This window comes from Macrobrachium rosenbergii, chromosome 15, assembly GCF_040412425.1.
Source record: "Macrobrachium rosenbergii isolate ZJJX-2024 chromosome 15, ASM4041242v1, whole genome shotgun sequence".
In the NCBI taxonomy this organism is placed as follows: domain Eukaryota; kingdom Metazoa; phylum Arthropoda; class Malacostraca; order Decapoda; family Palaemonidae; genus Macrobrachium; species Macrobrachium rosenbergii.
This window is the reverse complement of record NC_089755.1, coordinates 28806135-28824284: the sequence shown is the minus strand read 5'-3', so window position 1 is coordinate 28824284 and position 18150 is coordinate 28806135. Positions and strand designations below refer to the sequence as shown.

Below are 18150 nucleotides of genomic sequence, written 5' to 3'. Positions count from 1 at the left end.
TTAAGATCGGCCTTAATTCATATTCAAACAAATTTGTTGGATGACAAGTAAGTGAGAAGAACAAAACTTTGGATTAAGATTAAATATACGGAGGTGGAATGGTAAAATTCCCGGATAGGGTTATTGTGTAACCAGGGAGTGTTTTTGTGGTCGATAGGGTAGAAAGAGGAATAAAACAGTAAGTAGTTAACGAGAGAAAAAATATAGAAGGTAAAAGGAGATTATTTAAGGTGAGGTTGAATGATAGGAGAACAGATAATGTGCCTTACAAGAGACTGTTGAGGACGCAAGGAGAGCAATTACGAAGTTGACGGAAAGGAAAACACTAGGAGTTATCTGGATTACAAGTGAGACGCTGCAGTGCATTGATGTTGGTATTGAATGGCAGAGGCGAGGAGAGTAGTTGGTCCGCTGTATAAAGGTAGAAGTGATAGAGGAGATTAAAAATTAAAGGGAAGGTGCATAGCAGTATTTTGATTGATGAGGGAAAGATAGACGGTGGAAGGATTCATAGAAGAATAGTGCTGATTTAGACAAGAAGAGCTTAGATAAAGTCAATGTAGGCGATGGGCAGGGCGTTGGACAGAGTTTAGTCACAAAATAGGCGAAGCAAGGATGGTAGCAGGGTGTATGCCAGAGATTTGGAATAGATTTACAGTGTCTGGAAGCCAAGATGCGAAAGGATGAAGTGATTTTCGAGCCAGTCCTTTTTTATGAAGGAGAAAAGGCTGTACGTGGCGAGGTGAATTGGATGTGTAGTGTGTGTGTTGTGAGAAGAACTGAGAGAGTTAGAAATGTGGAGATATTTATTAGTGGTAAGAAGGTTAGCGTAGGTAAAGAGTGCATCAGTGTGTTTGAGTTGCCTTTTTAATGTTGAAAGAATGGAGGACAGTAGGATGATAAAAAAAAAAAATAATCAGTGCAAACAAACCTTTGAACATCATTGGAACTGGGCATGGCTCTGTGGTAAGCTCATCCTTATTAGGGTTGCTGAATACCTGAAGGCTGACACCATCTGGAATCCCTCCCCCCAATTACACTTTACTTCCATAAAGGAGATTTGGCTCAACTGTCCTTAATTACGTTCCCACCTACTGTCTATATGACTTTAACTTGGAATTTTACTATCATCTCGTCTACTCCTTCCACCTCCATATATTTAAATCTAACCGACATCTCTTCCATTTTCTCTTTATATGCCTTCTCACTTCTTTCATATTAAACTCACTTTTCCTAATTACATTTATAGCCACATTTCACCCCTTCCTCTCCAACTTTATCTATCTATCTATATCGTGATTTATGCCTCATCACAGAAATAACATACTTTCGACCACTCTTCTCAATATTACTGCATATCCATATACTTCCTTTTCATCTGGTCTGTACTATTATGTATATCTAACAAAATTGTCTCACCATTTTGTCCTTGCCAAGCATAGTTAGTAATATTCTTCTTTCGAAACCATATATTTCTAACAATCAAACCTCTTTCCAAACATTTTCACAAGACATTCTCCATTCTGATTCCCTGTACGAACAGTGCCATCTCATTCTGTGTAACCTACCTTTCCATTTAAAATACCCACCACAACAGAACCACTTCTGATTTTCTAAACCTAGACGGACAAAGATGTACACAATTCTACTATAAATGCACTTCTGTATCCTGGCCAGTGTGGAAGAAAGTAGGTAAATAGGTTATTTATATCTTAGATATGTATAGGGAATACTGTTTTTGGAGAGATAAGAAATATTGATTAGCTGATTAGCTCGCTTATCCTGTGTTGAAAGAAAGTCAAAACATTGCTTAGGTTCAGTCTCATTAGCGTCCACCAAGGGTGTCCTAATACTGTCGAATCGGCAGACTTGCTAAAACACTTGTTTTAGAGTAGTCCTTAGGAAAATCTTACCAATAATATCGGGTATCCACTGTCTGTTTGATGATTCATGTTGCTAATTTTCCTTTTGACTGGGTAGGTGCTGTGAAAAAACAGTGCTGTCACATTTCATCAAATGTTGTGACCCCAATGCCTCACAAGTATGAAAATCCAGGAGTTCACTGATTCGTGTCCGACTGCCCTCTCATATTCAAATAAAGTGTGAAATAAGAGAAACTTGTTTTCTTGACCCAAAATTTTGTTAACATTTTTGTATGTTAACTTTAAGTATTGGAATCGGCCTCTTTCATTATTAAATACGTATAAGCAAACTTTATGATAGTTTTTGGATAGTGAAAGGCAAATGGTTTATCAGATTCAAGATGATCATTAACCATCTTGATGCTTTGTGTTGTTCATGGAACATTTGTAGTCAGTTTTATTTTATAAGCTTTATGGTTGGCTTTCTTGGTAATATATGCTGGGTTGAGTGATTGTATCAGATGTTAATGAGTTATCTTCCATTAATATCTCGAATACACATTTGAGCATATCCTAAGCCACTTGAGAAAGAATTGCATGATACATTTTGTCTGTTAACTAGAAAAAACATTTTGCCATCTTTTCTCATCCTGTGTTTTAAATTAATTAATATGAACCAACGTACGGAGTCTGCTAGAAATACAGTAAAGCCCCCAGAACATGAAAATATCTTGTGGATCTTTGAGTGATAACATTTTAAAGTTAAATGAGCAATGGACTTTGTTTTGAAATATTCTGTGTAAAGATTCTCGAGTAGGGGAAGAACAGCCCTATGTGTTCATCAAATTAATCCTGTGTAAGAGAAAATTGGGGTGTTAAAAAATTAAAATGAAATTAAAATGGACAGGCGAAGTTGAAACTTTCATAAATTTGCAGTGTTCCTCAGTAAGCCTCCAGAATTGTGGGTGTTCATTTTTATTTACATAGGATGTAAAGGATAAGTTAGTCTCGTGTTTTCTAGATACAATTCTTTTTTTAGTTTCCTTAATTAAATCAGCTTGAGTATCAGACATCTGAAATCAACATGCAGATTTATCATACTTCTTGCAAGGTATAGCATATTTTCCAATATCTGTGGACATTTCTTTAGATTTTGCTTTTTCCTATAAACACTTATGGGAACCAGACAGTATTTTGATGCCTAAATGTAATGTGATTTTCACTCAAAGTTTCGCTTATCTTGACATCACATAAGTTAAGGGTTTTTTGGTTTTTGTACTATATACCTTTCACATTCCATTGGAGATATGAAAGGATATCCAATAAATTCCTTATCCTTATTCTCAGACCAGTTCAGCTTATGGAACTATCATGGTATCTAAATGTTGTAGAGAAAATTTTCTGTCTAAATTTTTAGTAAATTTTTACTGATGACAACCCTGACCATCAGAAACAAAAAATTCCCAAAGATTTTACAAAGCCCTTGATAATAAGGGCATGTATATTGTTTCTACTTACACACACGACTTAAGTGATATAGATGTGCCCCTTCAAACTGTGATACTTTATTTTATTTGATTAGGCACTGTAAGCTACTGAGATTATTGATGTCAAGGAACTTATGAATTAAAAGCAATTTTGTTTCGGGTATCCTTTCTCAATAGTTTCTCTAACATATTTTATGCAATTGTTGATCAACTTTGTGGTGGTCCTTCCTTCTGCAATTGGTATAGGCATTTCAAGTTGGTGTTTTTTACTTAGCAGGCAAAAGGCTTATAAACTTTATTTAAAACTGATTTAAGTACCCAACTAGTGCTAGACCTTCAACTTATTCATATTACTGGAAAGGTTAGGATGAAAGGAATAGAAGAAACAACAAAGCAGATGCATAAAACAATACCACCTGTAGACAGGTCATTTATGTAGTTTCTCTTGTAGCTGTTACACCCCATTATTATGGTATCTTTACATATGATAGTGACAGTCAGATTACAAATATACCTGTAACCTGTATTATATGGCTGAAATATATTTCATCTTTTTTGTAACCAAAAATTATTCTTATTTAATCTGCTGAACACATGAATTTTACAACTTTTCTCTTTCAGAACATGATGCTGGTCCATCTGCAACGTGAACGTGATGATCACCTAAGAAAAATCCAGTCCCAATTGATGCTTTTTGAGTCTCAGTTGCGTCGTCGCCAGAAGGAAGTAGCAGCCATTTTGCAGGAAAAGGACTCGACCATACGACAACAGCAACAGATCATTTTGTCTCTTTCAAGAGCCCTCAATGCAAGTCAAAAAGCACGCACGATTTCAGAGTCTGACAAGAAAGACAAACGACAGACCTGTGACACAACAAATGACACCAAAAATACCTGTGAAAAGGATAGAAATGGCATTGGTGGTGAAAACGAAGACAACCAGAGAGGAGATGAAAAGACTTCGATCACATCGCTAACAAAGGGTGACCAAGAAAATCTTAATGATAGTGATAGTGCTATCATGCTTGAAGAGAACTTGGATTCCCTTATTCTGATTCCCCTGGGCAAGGGAGAGGTGAAAGTTGTGAGAAGTGTGTCAGATGCTGTGGAAGTTGCTAATCGGTCATCTAGTGCTGCATCCCCTACAGTTCCTGCAGCTTCTTCCTCATTAACATCACCCCAGAGTACAGACGGTTCCCTCTTAAAACCTGGCTTCTCGTCCAGTACAGGTGCTGGGTCACTCTCAACTTCGCCATCCTGTTCAAGCGAAGAGAGTGACGACAGCCCTGTGTGCACATTGACGAAAGGTAGAATGGAGTTATTACGAACAGTTTACAGTTTAGATGAGGAGGAAATTTCTCATGCGAGGCAGGATCAAGACCTTCTAGAGGACACCGCTCTCACTCCTTTGAGCGAACCTGTTACGCCTTCGTTACACTCTATCTTAAAATCTACGTCACATTATGACTCTGATGCAACTCTCAGTGATGGGGAAAGCGATGATGATGAGGAGGAGGAAGATAGCTCTAGCCATCACGATGATTCTTGTAGTGACAGGAGAAGGCTGCTTGGGTCATATGAAAAGTTAAATACTCTAGTAGCTCCTGTGAAACCAAAGCCTGAAGATGAAATCCAAGTCACCTACAATAGAGTTATGAGTAATCATAGGTCTGTCACAAAACCCAAAGATGTGAAATACAGAAGAATCAACAAAGCAAAGTCGAGATCGCTTGAAGAGCTTAGAGGAAAGCTCAAGTACTGGACAGATCGAGGGGGCAAACAGTCGTTATCTGTAGATTTAGATAACCATTCCTTTGCCTAAAACTTACAAAGAAAGGAGTGAAAGTGTAGAGACTTACAAAGAAAGGAGTGCAAGTGTAGATGAATGGAAAGTGTTTCTTGTGTGATGGTCAGATAGAAAAAAGTACTTGAAAAGACGGTTGAAATCTTAGAATATGAGTGTCTGTTTGTCCTAGAGATCATTTATAGCAGTCAGGGCATTTGGTTTTGTCATGAGATCATGTGGAAGAAGAGCTTAACTGAATGTAGATTCAAAATAGCTGAGGCATTACCATGACCTTAATTATTTCAATATCATACAGTCGAAATATATTTTTTTTTTTTTTTTCACTGAAGAAAACTGCTTTGAGAATACAGAAAGTACTGAAACTACCAGTGACTTTCTAAAAATTAAGATTCCATTATCTTTCTCCTTCACCTAAGTTTATGTCAAAAATTAATTTTATCAAAAAAGATAGCATACATCAAACCTGACTAATTCAGGGTTTGGAAGTTGAGAATGAAATGCACTTGACCCACTCAGGACACTGATTTACGCATGATTTTATTTTTCACTTGATCCATTCAAGATACTAAATTAGTTATTTTTTCCTTTTGTCTGAAGAAGAAAAGACCATGAAAGAGGAAGGTTTTGAAGTGAGCAGTACTAAAGAATTTTCAAGTCCCACTCTGTTTCATTCATATGTCATTGGAATACATTTTTAATCTTAAATACAGTACCTGGCTAAAAGAAACCGGTGGGATGATATAGTGAATGAAAGTAAATTTTAGTGAATGAAAGTAAATTTTTTCAGCCAGATCTGACAACTGAGTACTGGAATAGTTACCAGAAATATCCAAACAAACTGTAGTGAATATTGAGGAAGTAGAGGATTCTAAATCTTGTCCTGTAGGACAAGATAACGAAGCAATTCATGAATGCTGCTTTAGCAAACAGTGGAAAATGGAAGATATTTTTTTGAATAATGAAGAAATGAGATATGAACAGAAACATAGCTGACAGGGTGCGAATCCTCTCTGATCCATTTGCCAATACTAGTCTTACTTATTAGTTTAGTCAGATTTTTAAACTGTATTTATAGACAAAAAGGTCTCTAACTAGGTTTTGAATCTGTAAAATTCCATTAGTTATATATAGATATTAGTCTCTTAATCTGTTATATTCTGTTCTCATTCTTATTTTTTTTCATTTAAGGTCATTTTTCCCACCGTTCCCTGGCATAGTGTATTCGACCCCAGAGATGTAATCTCTTACTTGGTGTCTTATCAGTGTAATTGTTCTACATGAACTAAACTTGCCTAAAAACACAAACACTACTTTTGCATTCAAACTTAAACTATTTTCAGTGTTGTTCATTTCATTTTGATATTATATAAATGAATTCATTCTGACACAGACAAAATAGCAGTCATTGAACATTTAGCTACATTTCAGGTTTTGCGTGACTCTAACTCCTGTTGCATGAAAAACCAAATTACTAGCCAGTCTAAAGTTGAAGGAATTTTGTGTATTTTGCAAATTGCAAGAATTTTTATGCTATTACCAAGGATCAATACTACTGGGTCTGTTTTCTTTCAATACTTTCAGGATACTTTATTCACTCATAGGTTTTACACCAACTCCTCTCTATGACCTCCATAGAATCCGACTTGCTTCTCAAAATAGCAATGCTTCCCCTTATAAATATGAATCATGCTCATTGCTGGGATTTTTTTTTTTTACAAGATGCCAAGCTATAGCAGGTGCATTTTTCTGGGGGACGAACACAGATTTTTCACCTTTTCTCCTTTGGTTGTATGAGCTACAGAAGGCAAGTGCTTGATAGTTCTCTCTTCTGTAGTAGTAAGGTTTTCCATACAAATACATTTATATATATATTTCACCCACTTCTCATAACTTTTTCTCTTTGGTGAGGTTATTAAAGCTTTAATAAATTCCTATTCATAAAACATAGTCTTGAAATGTTCCTGTACGCCTCATTACACTTGTGTATGTAATGTATATACAGTATTTGACTGATGTGATATGTAATATAATTCTGAATAAGATTTTTTATTATAATTCACTGCCTTTCATTTGGATACTTACATAAAAATGCATTTATGTCTGTGCCCATGCCTTTAATACCCTAGATTTAGAAAAAAAATAACACCCTAGATTTAAAAGAAAAAACTGTATACTGTATACTCTTTCATCAATATTTTGACAATGCATGAAAAATGTAGCAAGAGCACACTTGCATTTATCTTGTATTGATGTCAAGTTTTATTTATTCACCCTGTTGCCTTGATTTAGGGCTTTCTTTAGAGTTTGCTCCTTACTAATCATGAAGCTATCAGTGGGACTACATTAACAAAACACACTGTATAATGATTGTCTTGGCACCTTACTCGGACTTTGGGAATTTGCGCCTTACCCAGGGCGATGAAAAACCACTGGCTTTGTATCACAATGACAAAAGGGGTGTGACAGATGTATGGGTTGGATGAAAAGATAAAAGATCTCCACATACACCTATGCATAATATTGTACCTTTACACTAAGTTTGACTGAAACCTTTCCAACCATAATGGAAGTGCTGCAACAAATAGGTTAAGTGCAGCAGACACACATGATCATAAATACAGAAAATTTCCCTCCCTGAGTATCTAAACATGATGGAATAACCTTGAACCAGGTTTTGAAATTGCTTCAATTGTGCCAAGTAGTTGCAAGGACAAAATAACTATGACAGATGCACTGATGGACAACTGGGAGGAACACTTTTAGTCACCACTTTGTCAGTAGAGGACTAAAAACTTCAAGGCTATACTCTATGAAGAATACATCACATCATCAATGGGATGGAATTTATTTAGAATACAAAATAAATTTGCAATGGCAGAAGTATCTGGCAATGACTCCAAACACGTTGTGGTAGTCACAGCCATTTTACTGGTTTAATAACTTAGCACTGTGTCAGCATGTGAACAATCACTGAATATGGGTTAGTTAAGAATCTGTAAAAAGCAAATATGAGTAGAATGTACTGTAAATTATTGTTGAAAATGTATTAATTAACCACTCCATTATCACCTCATCATGATAGTTGTTACTTCATGATTTCTAGGCGAGACGCAGCCAGCCACCTGTGCATCTACAAGGTTTTCAAACAGATTTTAACACCATTTTCCTTGTGTTGAGAATATATATACTTGCTGGTCAACTGTTCACAAAATGGCTGTGGGCAAAACTTCTATATTACAACTTGCTCCTTCTATTACTGTCTCAGTCAAGTTCACCAGCTTGAAGTGCTTGCTGGTAGGCACTTTCCTTCCCTCCTTCTGGCTCCAACTTGATCATGTCATCAATACGAAGGATTGTGATGGCAGCTTCTGTAGCAAACTTCAACTGCTTCAGTTTACTTAATGCTGGTTCAAAGACACCAGCTTTCTTGTTATCTCGTACTTGACCTAGAAAGTAAAACTGGCTGTTACAAAATGATTTAATGCTGAGAAACAACAGCTGCAAAATTATCAATTTATTTTACTCTTGCAGCAACTTTTACAAAAATAAAATTACTTAGAATACATGCTTCAATATTCATTGCACCAACAACAGTAACTGCTGACTTCACAACTGATGCCTAGGGCATTAATGTAACTGATATATAATGGTAATTATAAAAATTTTGAACTCCCAATTTAAGGCACTAGGGTGTTAAGAATGCCTAGTAATTACAACCTTCAATTTCAGGGTTATTTTTTTAAGTGCAAAATTTCCATAATCACAATAGCCAAGGACATTTTTACTATTAACAAACAGTTTAACAGACCACTAATTAACATTAACTCAAAGAGCGGTGGCTAGTAAAATTTACTTTCAATAAAATATCCTATTTCATGAATTACATGTGGATATTAAACATCTGGATAAACTGAAGCTGAAGAATATGAAAATTTCTTTAAAGGATTTGTTTCCATGTTAGCCAAAAGTAGCTTTTGACTATATGTAATAGATGTTTGATCAATTCAAAGCTAATGATGTCTTGACCTGGAACTGAACTGTTACAAGAAGAGAAGGTAAATTCTAATTCTTCAACTGTGAACAATTTACAATATATATCTTTGATTATTATTTTAAAAACTTATCTCAACTAAAGATTTTTTGTCACGAGGTAATAAATTTGTAGTTACATTTTAAACATACTATAGTTGAAGTTTCCGTGACTACATGTAATACTAAAGTTACATGGCTATTGCTGTGAATATATAATATGACAAAATACTAAAATAAAGAAGGCTGAATTACTTTCAGACAAGTTTTTGGGGGTAATTTCAACTAACCATTTATTATCTTTAATTTGTTTGAATGACACTTCTGATACCTGATTACTATATAAACTGCTGGCTTCAATGATGATATTGTAGTTTTTCATACCAGAAATTTTAATAATTTTGATTCCCTACAGATCAAGAATGGGTCTAGTCTGGATTTGGTTCTTGCAGAGGGTTATTTCCACTCTTAGGTCTTTAATGTTTGGTTGTCAGTCCACCAAGATCAGACCCAGAACCAATAGCAAAGCTTGGCATTACACCTTCTTCTCTCTTGACCATGTAGGGTACTCAAATTCTACAGGTAAGAAGGCAAACCATTTCACCTCACCATCCTAACATTCTAAGAGTAGTCCAAACCACAATCAAAGTCATGCAAGGGCTGTTAACTAAATAAATGCTGACAGTGTAAAGAAGGGAAAAAGTTGGTAAAAAGTAAGAAAGCCTAATTAATTTAGTTTAATGCAACTACCTAAGGCTGAGTTTTGAATCTGTTCTGGGTAAGTGACCTCTTAGGTCTCCACCCAATGGCAAGGTACTAAAAATCTTGGGGGAGAGGATGTAAAATCTTACATACGATGGAACTTGTCACTAGAAGCCTCTATGACAACATACTTACCCAAGTCTTCTAATTTACAGGTATATAAATCATTAGAGGAAGACAATCACTAACCTTCAACTAAATCCAACCCATAGTACTTGAGTTGTGAGTGTTCTGTTTTAACCTGAGATGAATGATGGTAGGCACGTAGTTTGGGTACTAGATCTGTGGCATCCTTTGCAGCATTCACTGTTAATGTGTTTGGAATCACTAGAAGTGATTGTGCAAATGCACCAATAGCCAACTGTTCGCGGGAACTCTGAAAATACAAAATAAATTATTCACTCAGAAAACTCAAATTATGAGGATTGCAATAATAAATTCTGTATCAACAATAATAATTTCCGTATCAACAAACAATATTAATAACTTAATAAGTAAAAATTCTACTTACCAAACTTGTTGCAAAGCTTTCCAGATATACAGAAAGGGCAGCTTCTACAGCTCCACCACCACAAACAATAGATGTGCTTTCCAATACCCGCTTGACGACACACAATGCATCATGTACTGATCTCTCCATTTCGTCGCAATAAAAATCATTTGGACCTCGCAAGATTAAAGAGCTAGCTGTACGAGCACTAGGCCTGTGAAGGATAAGAAGCAACTTGTACTATCAACTGCAACTTAAGTACAACCTAGCAATGAAACCCAACACTGGCACTTTCACTCCTCCGTATGAGTTGTAAACAATCAAAATTCCATATCTAGATGGAAAATATGTGAAAGAGCAAAGTACAGTATATAAAATAAAAGACAAAAATATATTTAAACTGAAGAGAAAGAATTACTAGAACAATAGAAGTATTTTGATCATCTAAATGAAGAGAATGAATACGTATTTGCATGACAGAGAATCCATAGGAGAATTTGATATCTTGAATGGATAAACATACGAAAATAATACACAAACAAAAATAATTTGCACTGAAGTGTGGATATTATAAATTAGTAAAATAAGACTGCAAGTACTGGGGGAGAGTTTAGAAGAGTATATATCAGCAACTGTCAGTTGGGTTTTATGTAGCTAGGTTTTAAGCTACATACACCACAAAACCAAGAGGCAACCTTTAAAATGGGGACACCACATTGTAAATACCGTGACCTCACATACTGTGTGACCCGCAAATTTTCACCCTTAAAAAATGATTTTATCATGTATCTCGTGTATCATGTAAGTTCCTTTTTTGAGAGACCAAATTACAATACACTAACCTCTTTCCTCCATCTCTTTATCTATCCCATCTCCTAGTTAAGAAAGTTGAAAAAGTATAAGAGAATGATACAAGTATCATTAGTAGTGTTTTATTCGTTGCCTAAACGCATACAGCCATGCACAACCAAATGAGAAACAGCTGTTTTGCTATGAAGAACCGATTCGGATAACAACAGCTGTTTTGCTTGCATTTCAACCATCATGCAATAGTAAACAATTACCATAGTTATGTTACAAATGACGTTAAGTAGAATAGGACTGATATATTTTCCATTATACCCTTATTCGCTAAGGAGAAAAGACTGACAAGGAAATATACTGCTAAATTCAAGCTGAAGGTTGTAGCTGAAGCTGAGAATGCATACAATGTTCAAGCTGCTAATGACTATAAATTATCATGCATAAAAAATAAATGTTTTCATGCCGATAAAAGATATAAATACATAAAGCTCGTATTATGATGAAGTCAAGTGAAAATAGCGAATGGAATCTGATATTTTTTACACAAAAACATGCCCCACATGCCATCTATTAACGAAAAAAAACAACAATAGTTCACAACGAAACGTAAGTCCCATTTTTTTACTTAAAACACTTTGTATAATGAAAATTAGCCTTGTCCTATATAAATAAGAGTATCTAGAGATTCATTTACACTAATTAGAAGCAAGAAAATTGCTCTGAACTAAGTTAAATGTGGTGAAATAAACTTAGCTCGTAAAGGCTACTAATGACCATAAATTATCGTGCACTGACAACATGATGAAACCCTTAAACTTTGATATGCCAAATCTGGCCATAAATAAAACTGGAGAGAAAAGTATTTTAATCACAACTACTGGGCATGAAAGAACACATTTTGCTGCTGCTTTAATGTGTATGGCAAATGGGATGAAACTTTCCCCCATGACTATCTTTAAGTGGAAACTGAATTGATGCCTAACCAAAAATTCCTGAATGGTATCATTGTCCACGTTCTAGAAGAAAAGCTAAACAGTGCACATGGCGCATGATCACTATGTTTATATTTTATAATACGATAGTAATATCAGAATACATACAATATTATTGGATACAGTGAAGTAAAGCATAACTTTTCAAAAGATCCATGGAAAAAATGCATATCCGTTATGTTTGTATTTTATAGTACGGTACTAATCTGTGAATATTGCATACGCTAATTATATATCTCGAGTATGATGCAACCCCCTTACAATTAGCTTCAAGATTATGTCTTCAAAAGTCGCATGATACATGATTATATACAGTACAAATGCTATGTACCGTATATAATCGTGGAAGAGTCGAATGAAAAAGGTGGTTTGAAAATAAACAATTAGAAACAAAGCTCATGGTGAATGGACACGGACAGTAAAGAAAAAACTACAGACAGACATCCGGCCACATGGATTGTGAGAAAGATATAGAGGTGAATTTAATATTACTATCAAATGGCATTATAAGAAGTTCTCGGGATTGCAAAATTTATAAGGAATGAGTTTTTTGATGCCTAAAATGTATAACAAATGAGAAGAGATGGGGGAGCATTAAGTAGAAGTGAATAAGCATGCTTCAATAAAAGGTACATGTCTTTTACCTTAGAACACACTGGACTGTGAAGCAGTATGGAAAAGCTGCTACAGACCAATGAAGTGGGGAAAACTAGAATACTGTTTAGTACATCCCATTAATAAAAAAGCTAAAATTATTGATGCCTTTACTATATAGTTTATGCTACTCTACACAGCAGAGACATGGGCGATCATATAAAAATAGGGGAAATTTTGAATAACCTTCAATGATCAAATTTATTGATGGACTGCTATCACTAGACCAAACCAACAAATGAAACAGTTGTCGAGAGATGTAGTCTAACAGCTGGGGGGTGAGGGACAGTTGTTACAAAAGTGGAACATACAGAGGCACCTGGATGAAGACCAATAAGAATGCCAAAAGAATCATGGAAAAATGAAATAAATTAAAACCTAACCTACATAGGAATTCTGGAAGTGTAAAAGAGAGAATATAGTGGAAAGCAGTTATGTCACCTCAACCTTTAAAAGGGATATCATATAACATAATAATGATGATAATCAAGATTCATTGTAACTTTAGAGAATTCAAGCAACAAATAAATATTGGCTACTGTATTTTACTGGATGTTATTGTAGCAAATCCTACAACACAGGGAGATTTGGAACTACCAGTTAATATTATTCAGTAGGGACCCTTACAACTTTTGTTTTGAAATTATCATTCATACGAGAGGCTTGTTTAAAAAACTTAATGTTACACATCACACAGGTGTAAAATGATCTACATCATGTTGGGTCAGCTGCAAGGTAAAATGTCCTTTAAAAAATACAATCATATTTAGGGACACATGTTAAAAATAGGTGTTTGTACCAGTCCAACATCTAGAGTTTGACATGCCTGGTTATAGTATTTTGTCACAATAAAAGGAAACTATTTTGTCACACAAAAGGAAAGGGGAGAAGAAAATGCTTGCACAAGATGGCTTCAAAAAGAAAATTGTGTTTTCATAAAATGGAAAATGCTTTTCAAGCTAACTCATTACTCAAAAATGACCTTACTTCCATGCAACATCACTGCATTCACACCTACAGGCACTAATCATGAATAAGAATACCTACACGCACTAATCATGAATAAGAATAAACTACTGCACATGCTCAGACCACCCACAAGACACCTACATCATTATAGTCATTCTTTTTTACCATTCTTTTTGTTATAAAAACACTTTCCCATACTACCAATTTCTCTGTTTCAAAGAAAAGAGAAAATAACTCATGATTAATTCACCAAGGTAAGGGTGATGATTTCATCAAGGTCCTCAAGTTTTTCATTTTCCCTCTCCATTTTCTGCCGTGATCCCCTGTCACTGACTGACTGCCTGCCAGGTATTTACTGTACTACTTGGTCAACAGCAACCCAATAGATTTAAAAGATCATGCTCAGATCTTTGTCACTGATTGAGCTTTGATATAGGTCTTCTTGCTAAATTTATTTACTTACCATATAATTTAACCAGACACTTTTACCACATCTCAAGATTCCTATGGGGCTCACCAAAATAATTTTTTCTTAGATGAGAACTAAGAATTGGAGCACAGTAAAACTAAGGTTTGGAAGCTAGGCAGCAAGAGACCAAAAGGAATGCATGAAAAGTATGTGGGAGAAAACTGTAGAGCTGAGGGCCAAAGGGTAGCCATGAAATATCTAGTATTGTGTACAGTGAGCCACAGCAGCACACTGTAAATAGTAAAGCAGCAAGCTACCACCTTAATTATAAGATCATGAAAAGAGTATAGCATCAATCTTACCCCTTAATTAAGATCAGTTCGTCATCACAGATACGCTCCTGAGACACTTCAGCTGCTTCTCCAAGGTAGCTAGGCTCGAATGTTTCTTCTCCCTCTAAATTGCACAAAGTTGACAGTAAAGTGGCCCCAGTGGCTTTGGCTATTCTCTGTTTTATAATTAAAAAAATAGAGAAAACATTAAATATTTTCTACACTTCATGAAAGGTTATTGAACTCTATACTTATGCTCAAACTGGTACACCATTAACAGTGATCTAAATTGCTTAAGATCAACAAAATCTATACCAGGCAACTTGTATTAACCTGCAACTTGTTAACCCATACCTTCAGATCTGACTTTTTGCATCTCCTTACTGCAATAGCACTAGCTTCAATGAAGTATTTCAAACAGAGGTCATCAACACCCCCGGTTGTCAGTACCACATTTGCTCCAGCCTTAAGGATTTTTTCGATGCGTTCCTAAATGAAAGAGTTATTTTAAACAGCGGCTATAATAAAATGTAAAAAAAGGTAAATGCAACGTAAAAAAAAGGTAAATAAAATGTCCAACAAAAAAAAATTCAAGATCAACACTACAAGAAAATTTTTAAAAAATTATAAATATGAAAAAATCAGACAAAGACAGAAAGAGATAAGGACAGCTAAAAGAACAAAATATTAAGACAGCATTTTGCATAATGGAATCGAAAGCATTAGCACAAGTTATTACTAGACTTACAATAAAGCTAAGATAATACATTGCTGTGAATTGATGGTATTTCTTCTATACTGTACATACTTGTTAACCGTTTCTTTATATGGTCTCATATTTTTTTATGACATTTTTTAATACAATAAAATTTTCTTATGATATTTCCAATATACCCTTTGAAAACCATACCTTTGTTATATCAGATTCACGTTGTCTGATGGCTTCCAACTTTGCAGGGTCATTGACTAATACATGGACACCTAATTTCATTTTCTCTTTTTGAAGAGAGAAGTCCAAACAGGCAATCTTAGCATTCACAACTTTCTTAGCCATTGCTGTGAAGAAAAAATAAAAATGAAATTGAAAATTTAAAATATTCTAATATTTCCAACAATGTTAAAGAAATGCTCCACATTTTCTACAACCCTTCAGTCAACACAAGATTCTCATCTTCCTTCTCTTTTTGTCTGCTAATATAATACATTTTAGATATAGACTATCTTCTTCAATGTACATTTTGTCATTCTGAGCACTCTCGTGACACCATCTATTACATTCAATATACAGTACAGAGGTCATCCTCCCTCTCTCCAAAACAAACACGTGGCAACTTTCCTGATAGTACATTAAATTCTGCTTCCTTTTCAGTCACCAGAAGCTCTGGTTTACTTAGGCTGATTTTCATTTTCTCTTTTCCATTACTACACTCTTCCACCTTTTAAATGTGTCAACCATGCTCTTCTTAAAATTCTGCACTCCATTGTAGCTTCTGATCATCAACTGCTGGTGAACAGCAAAAGGTTTAATGCCGATTCTTGAAGGATACCAACATTTATCTCATATTCTTATGATACACCTGCCTGATTTACTCTAAATATAGTACCTACGATGATTTTCATTCTCATACAAAATATACACTAATGTATCCAAATCTCACACTCTTATCTTAGAAAAGAATTCTTTCCTTAGTATAGCCTCAGTTTTCACAAAATAAGTGCTTGCAGTCTTGACTGCAGTTAAGAAAACTCAAGATACACCTCCATATATGCTGGTGATTTTCAGTGATTCTACAGTTCCAAAAGAAAAACTAGAACAATTCTGATCCAAACATTTCCCTCGTCCAGAAAATTTCTAATTTTCCTAAAAATTACATAAGAGGTGGTATAACTGTTGAACTGTAATGAATCAGTGTTCATTACCATTATTATTACTATATTCAGAAGACGAACCCTTTTCATTTGCAATGAATCCACAGGGGCCACTGACTTGAAATTAAATCTTCCAAAGTCTATGGTGTTCATTTCAGGGAAATAACAAAAGGTAATAGAAAATAAAGAAGATATCAGTTACTATAAGAAACTAAAAAATTAATAAATAAATACATAAAAATGTAAGTAAATTGTTAAAATACAAGGAGAATTGTTTTAGGGTAGTGATGCATTGCATCTTTGCAACAATTTTTGAGGTTCTAATTGCAAAGCATCCTCAGGGAGACAAGCATGTATCTGAGGAAATGGAGATAAGATAAAGAAGCCCAATCTACAGCCAATCTGACTAGCACGAAACATGTCCATAAATATTTATTAAGCACCACTGAGTCTTTAATACTGAATAAATGGCAGGTTTTATAGAACAGTGAAACACGTCAAAGCAGATTAAACCTAGTTTGAGTATAGCAGCTATCAATAATAAAAATAACAAATTAAAGTGGTATTATAGCCAAATTTCAATGAACAGCAAATTACAAGTATTGGACATAGATACTAAAAAGAAATTTTGTAAAAAACTACCACTTTTCTGTCTATCCAATTGTAAAGCTTTTACATCACTTAAACTAAATAGAACTATATAATGAATTTATAATTTGCAAGTTATATATATATTATATAGACTTTAGGAGTGCATCATTCTTTAAACAGGATTGAATCCTTACCATGTGATGCAACAGTGCAATTCAAGGCATATCCGTTTACAATAATAGACTCTCGGGCTGATCTGCCATGAGCTTTCAAGACATTGACGGCTTTGATTGGATACTTGAAACCACCTTTCCCATCTGATGTCTTGACAGCCATTGCAGCATCAACAACCATATTGGCAAAGAAATCACTGTCGATGGAAATGACCTGAGGAAACAAAGCAAGCTGGTCTTAGCAAACAAAATTTGTACACATCTCTCAGAATGCCTTCTAAAAAAACTTTACAGCATACACAATTTTTTGGTAGTAATGAATCCAAGTTTGTATTGCACGAAACAAACTTGTACTATATTTTTAATATACAGTGGGTCCCTGCTAGATCGCAGATCAGCAACACAGCTTCAGTTAATAGCGGGTTTTTCTGAGGAATTTATCTCCAAATATATTGTGGAAAATTCACTAATTCACGAATTTTTTTGCCGAGCAATATTCATGAATTACTGTATTTTCATATTATTTTCATGCCTACTTACAATTTTTTATGATAAAAAATTATTTACAAATTTTCAAATACTATTAATATTAATGTAAACAGCAAAATATGAATAAAATGCTAAATTAAAATCCTGCATAATCACAGTTTACCCATGTTCATAAACACCTCAGTTCAACCGCCCCTCTCTCTCTCTCTCTCTCTCTTTGTATACTGTACATAGCCTTTAATGAAAAAACAGCAAAATATCAATAAAATGTTTTTCACTTACAGAATCCATTTACACTGTATTATACTGATGTATTATCATCATAATATGTATAAAAAAAAAAGATCGTCTGGACATTTGTAATTGTTTTTACTATGGTAAGTGAGGTTTTTACTGTGGGTGAGTGTTGCCATATTTTTTTCTTTGAATTAC

At 34.7% G+C, this 18150-nt stretch overlaps 2 protein-coding genes across 2 annotated transcripts in view; one reads left to right on the top strand and one right to left on the bottom strand.

The window, feature by feature from the left end:
* The window catches only part of LOC136846487 (uncharacterized), a 114078-nt gene extending 106868 nt beyond the window's left edge, over nt 1-7210 (top strand). The window contains exon 3 of the mRNA XM_067117322.1: nt 3971-7210. Within this exon, the coding sequence (XP_066973423.1) occupies nt 3971-5170 (1200 nt within the window). The 3' untranslated portion in view covers nt 5171-7210. The remainder of the gene's footprint in view (nt 1-3970) is intronic.
* Nucleotides 7211-7983: 773 nt separating this feature from the next.
* Nucleotides 7984-18150, bottom strand: part of CCT1 (chaperonin containing TCP1 subunit 1) — a 43028-nt gene continuing 32861 nt past the window's right edge. Inside the window, exons 6-12 of the mRNA XM_067117321.1 lie at nt 17251-17443; nt 15507-15652; nt 14951-15085; nt 14627-14772; nt 10458-10650; nt 10136-10322; nt 7984-8601 (exon numbers count right to left, since the gene is read on the bottom strand). Coding sequence (XP_066973422.1) covers nt 8417-8601; nt 10136-10322; nt 10458-10650; nt 14627-14772; nt 14951-15085; nt 15507-15652; nt 17251-17443 — 1185 coding nt within the window. The 3' untranslated portion in view covers nt 7984-8416. The remainder of the gene's footprint in view (nt 8602-10135; nt 10323-10457; nt 10651-14626; nt 14773-14950; nt 15086-15506; nt 15653-17250; nt 17444-18150) is intronic.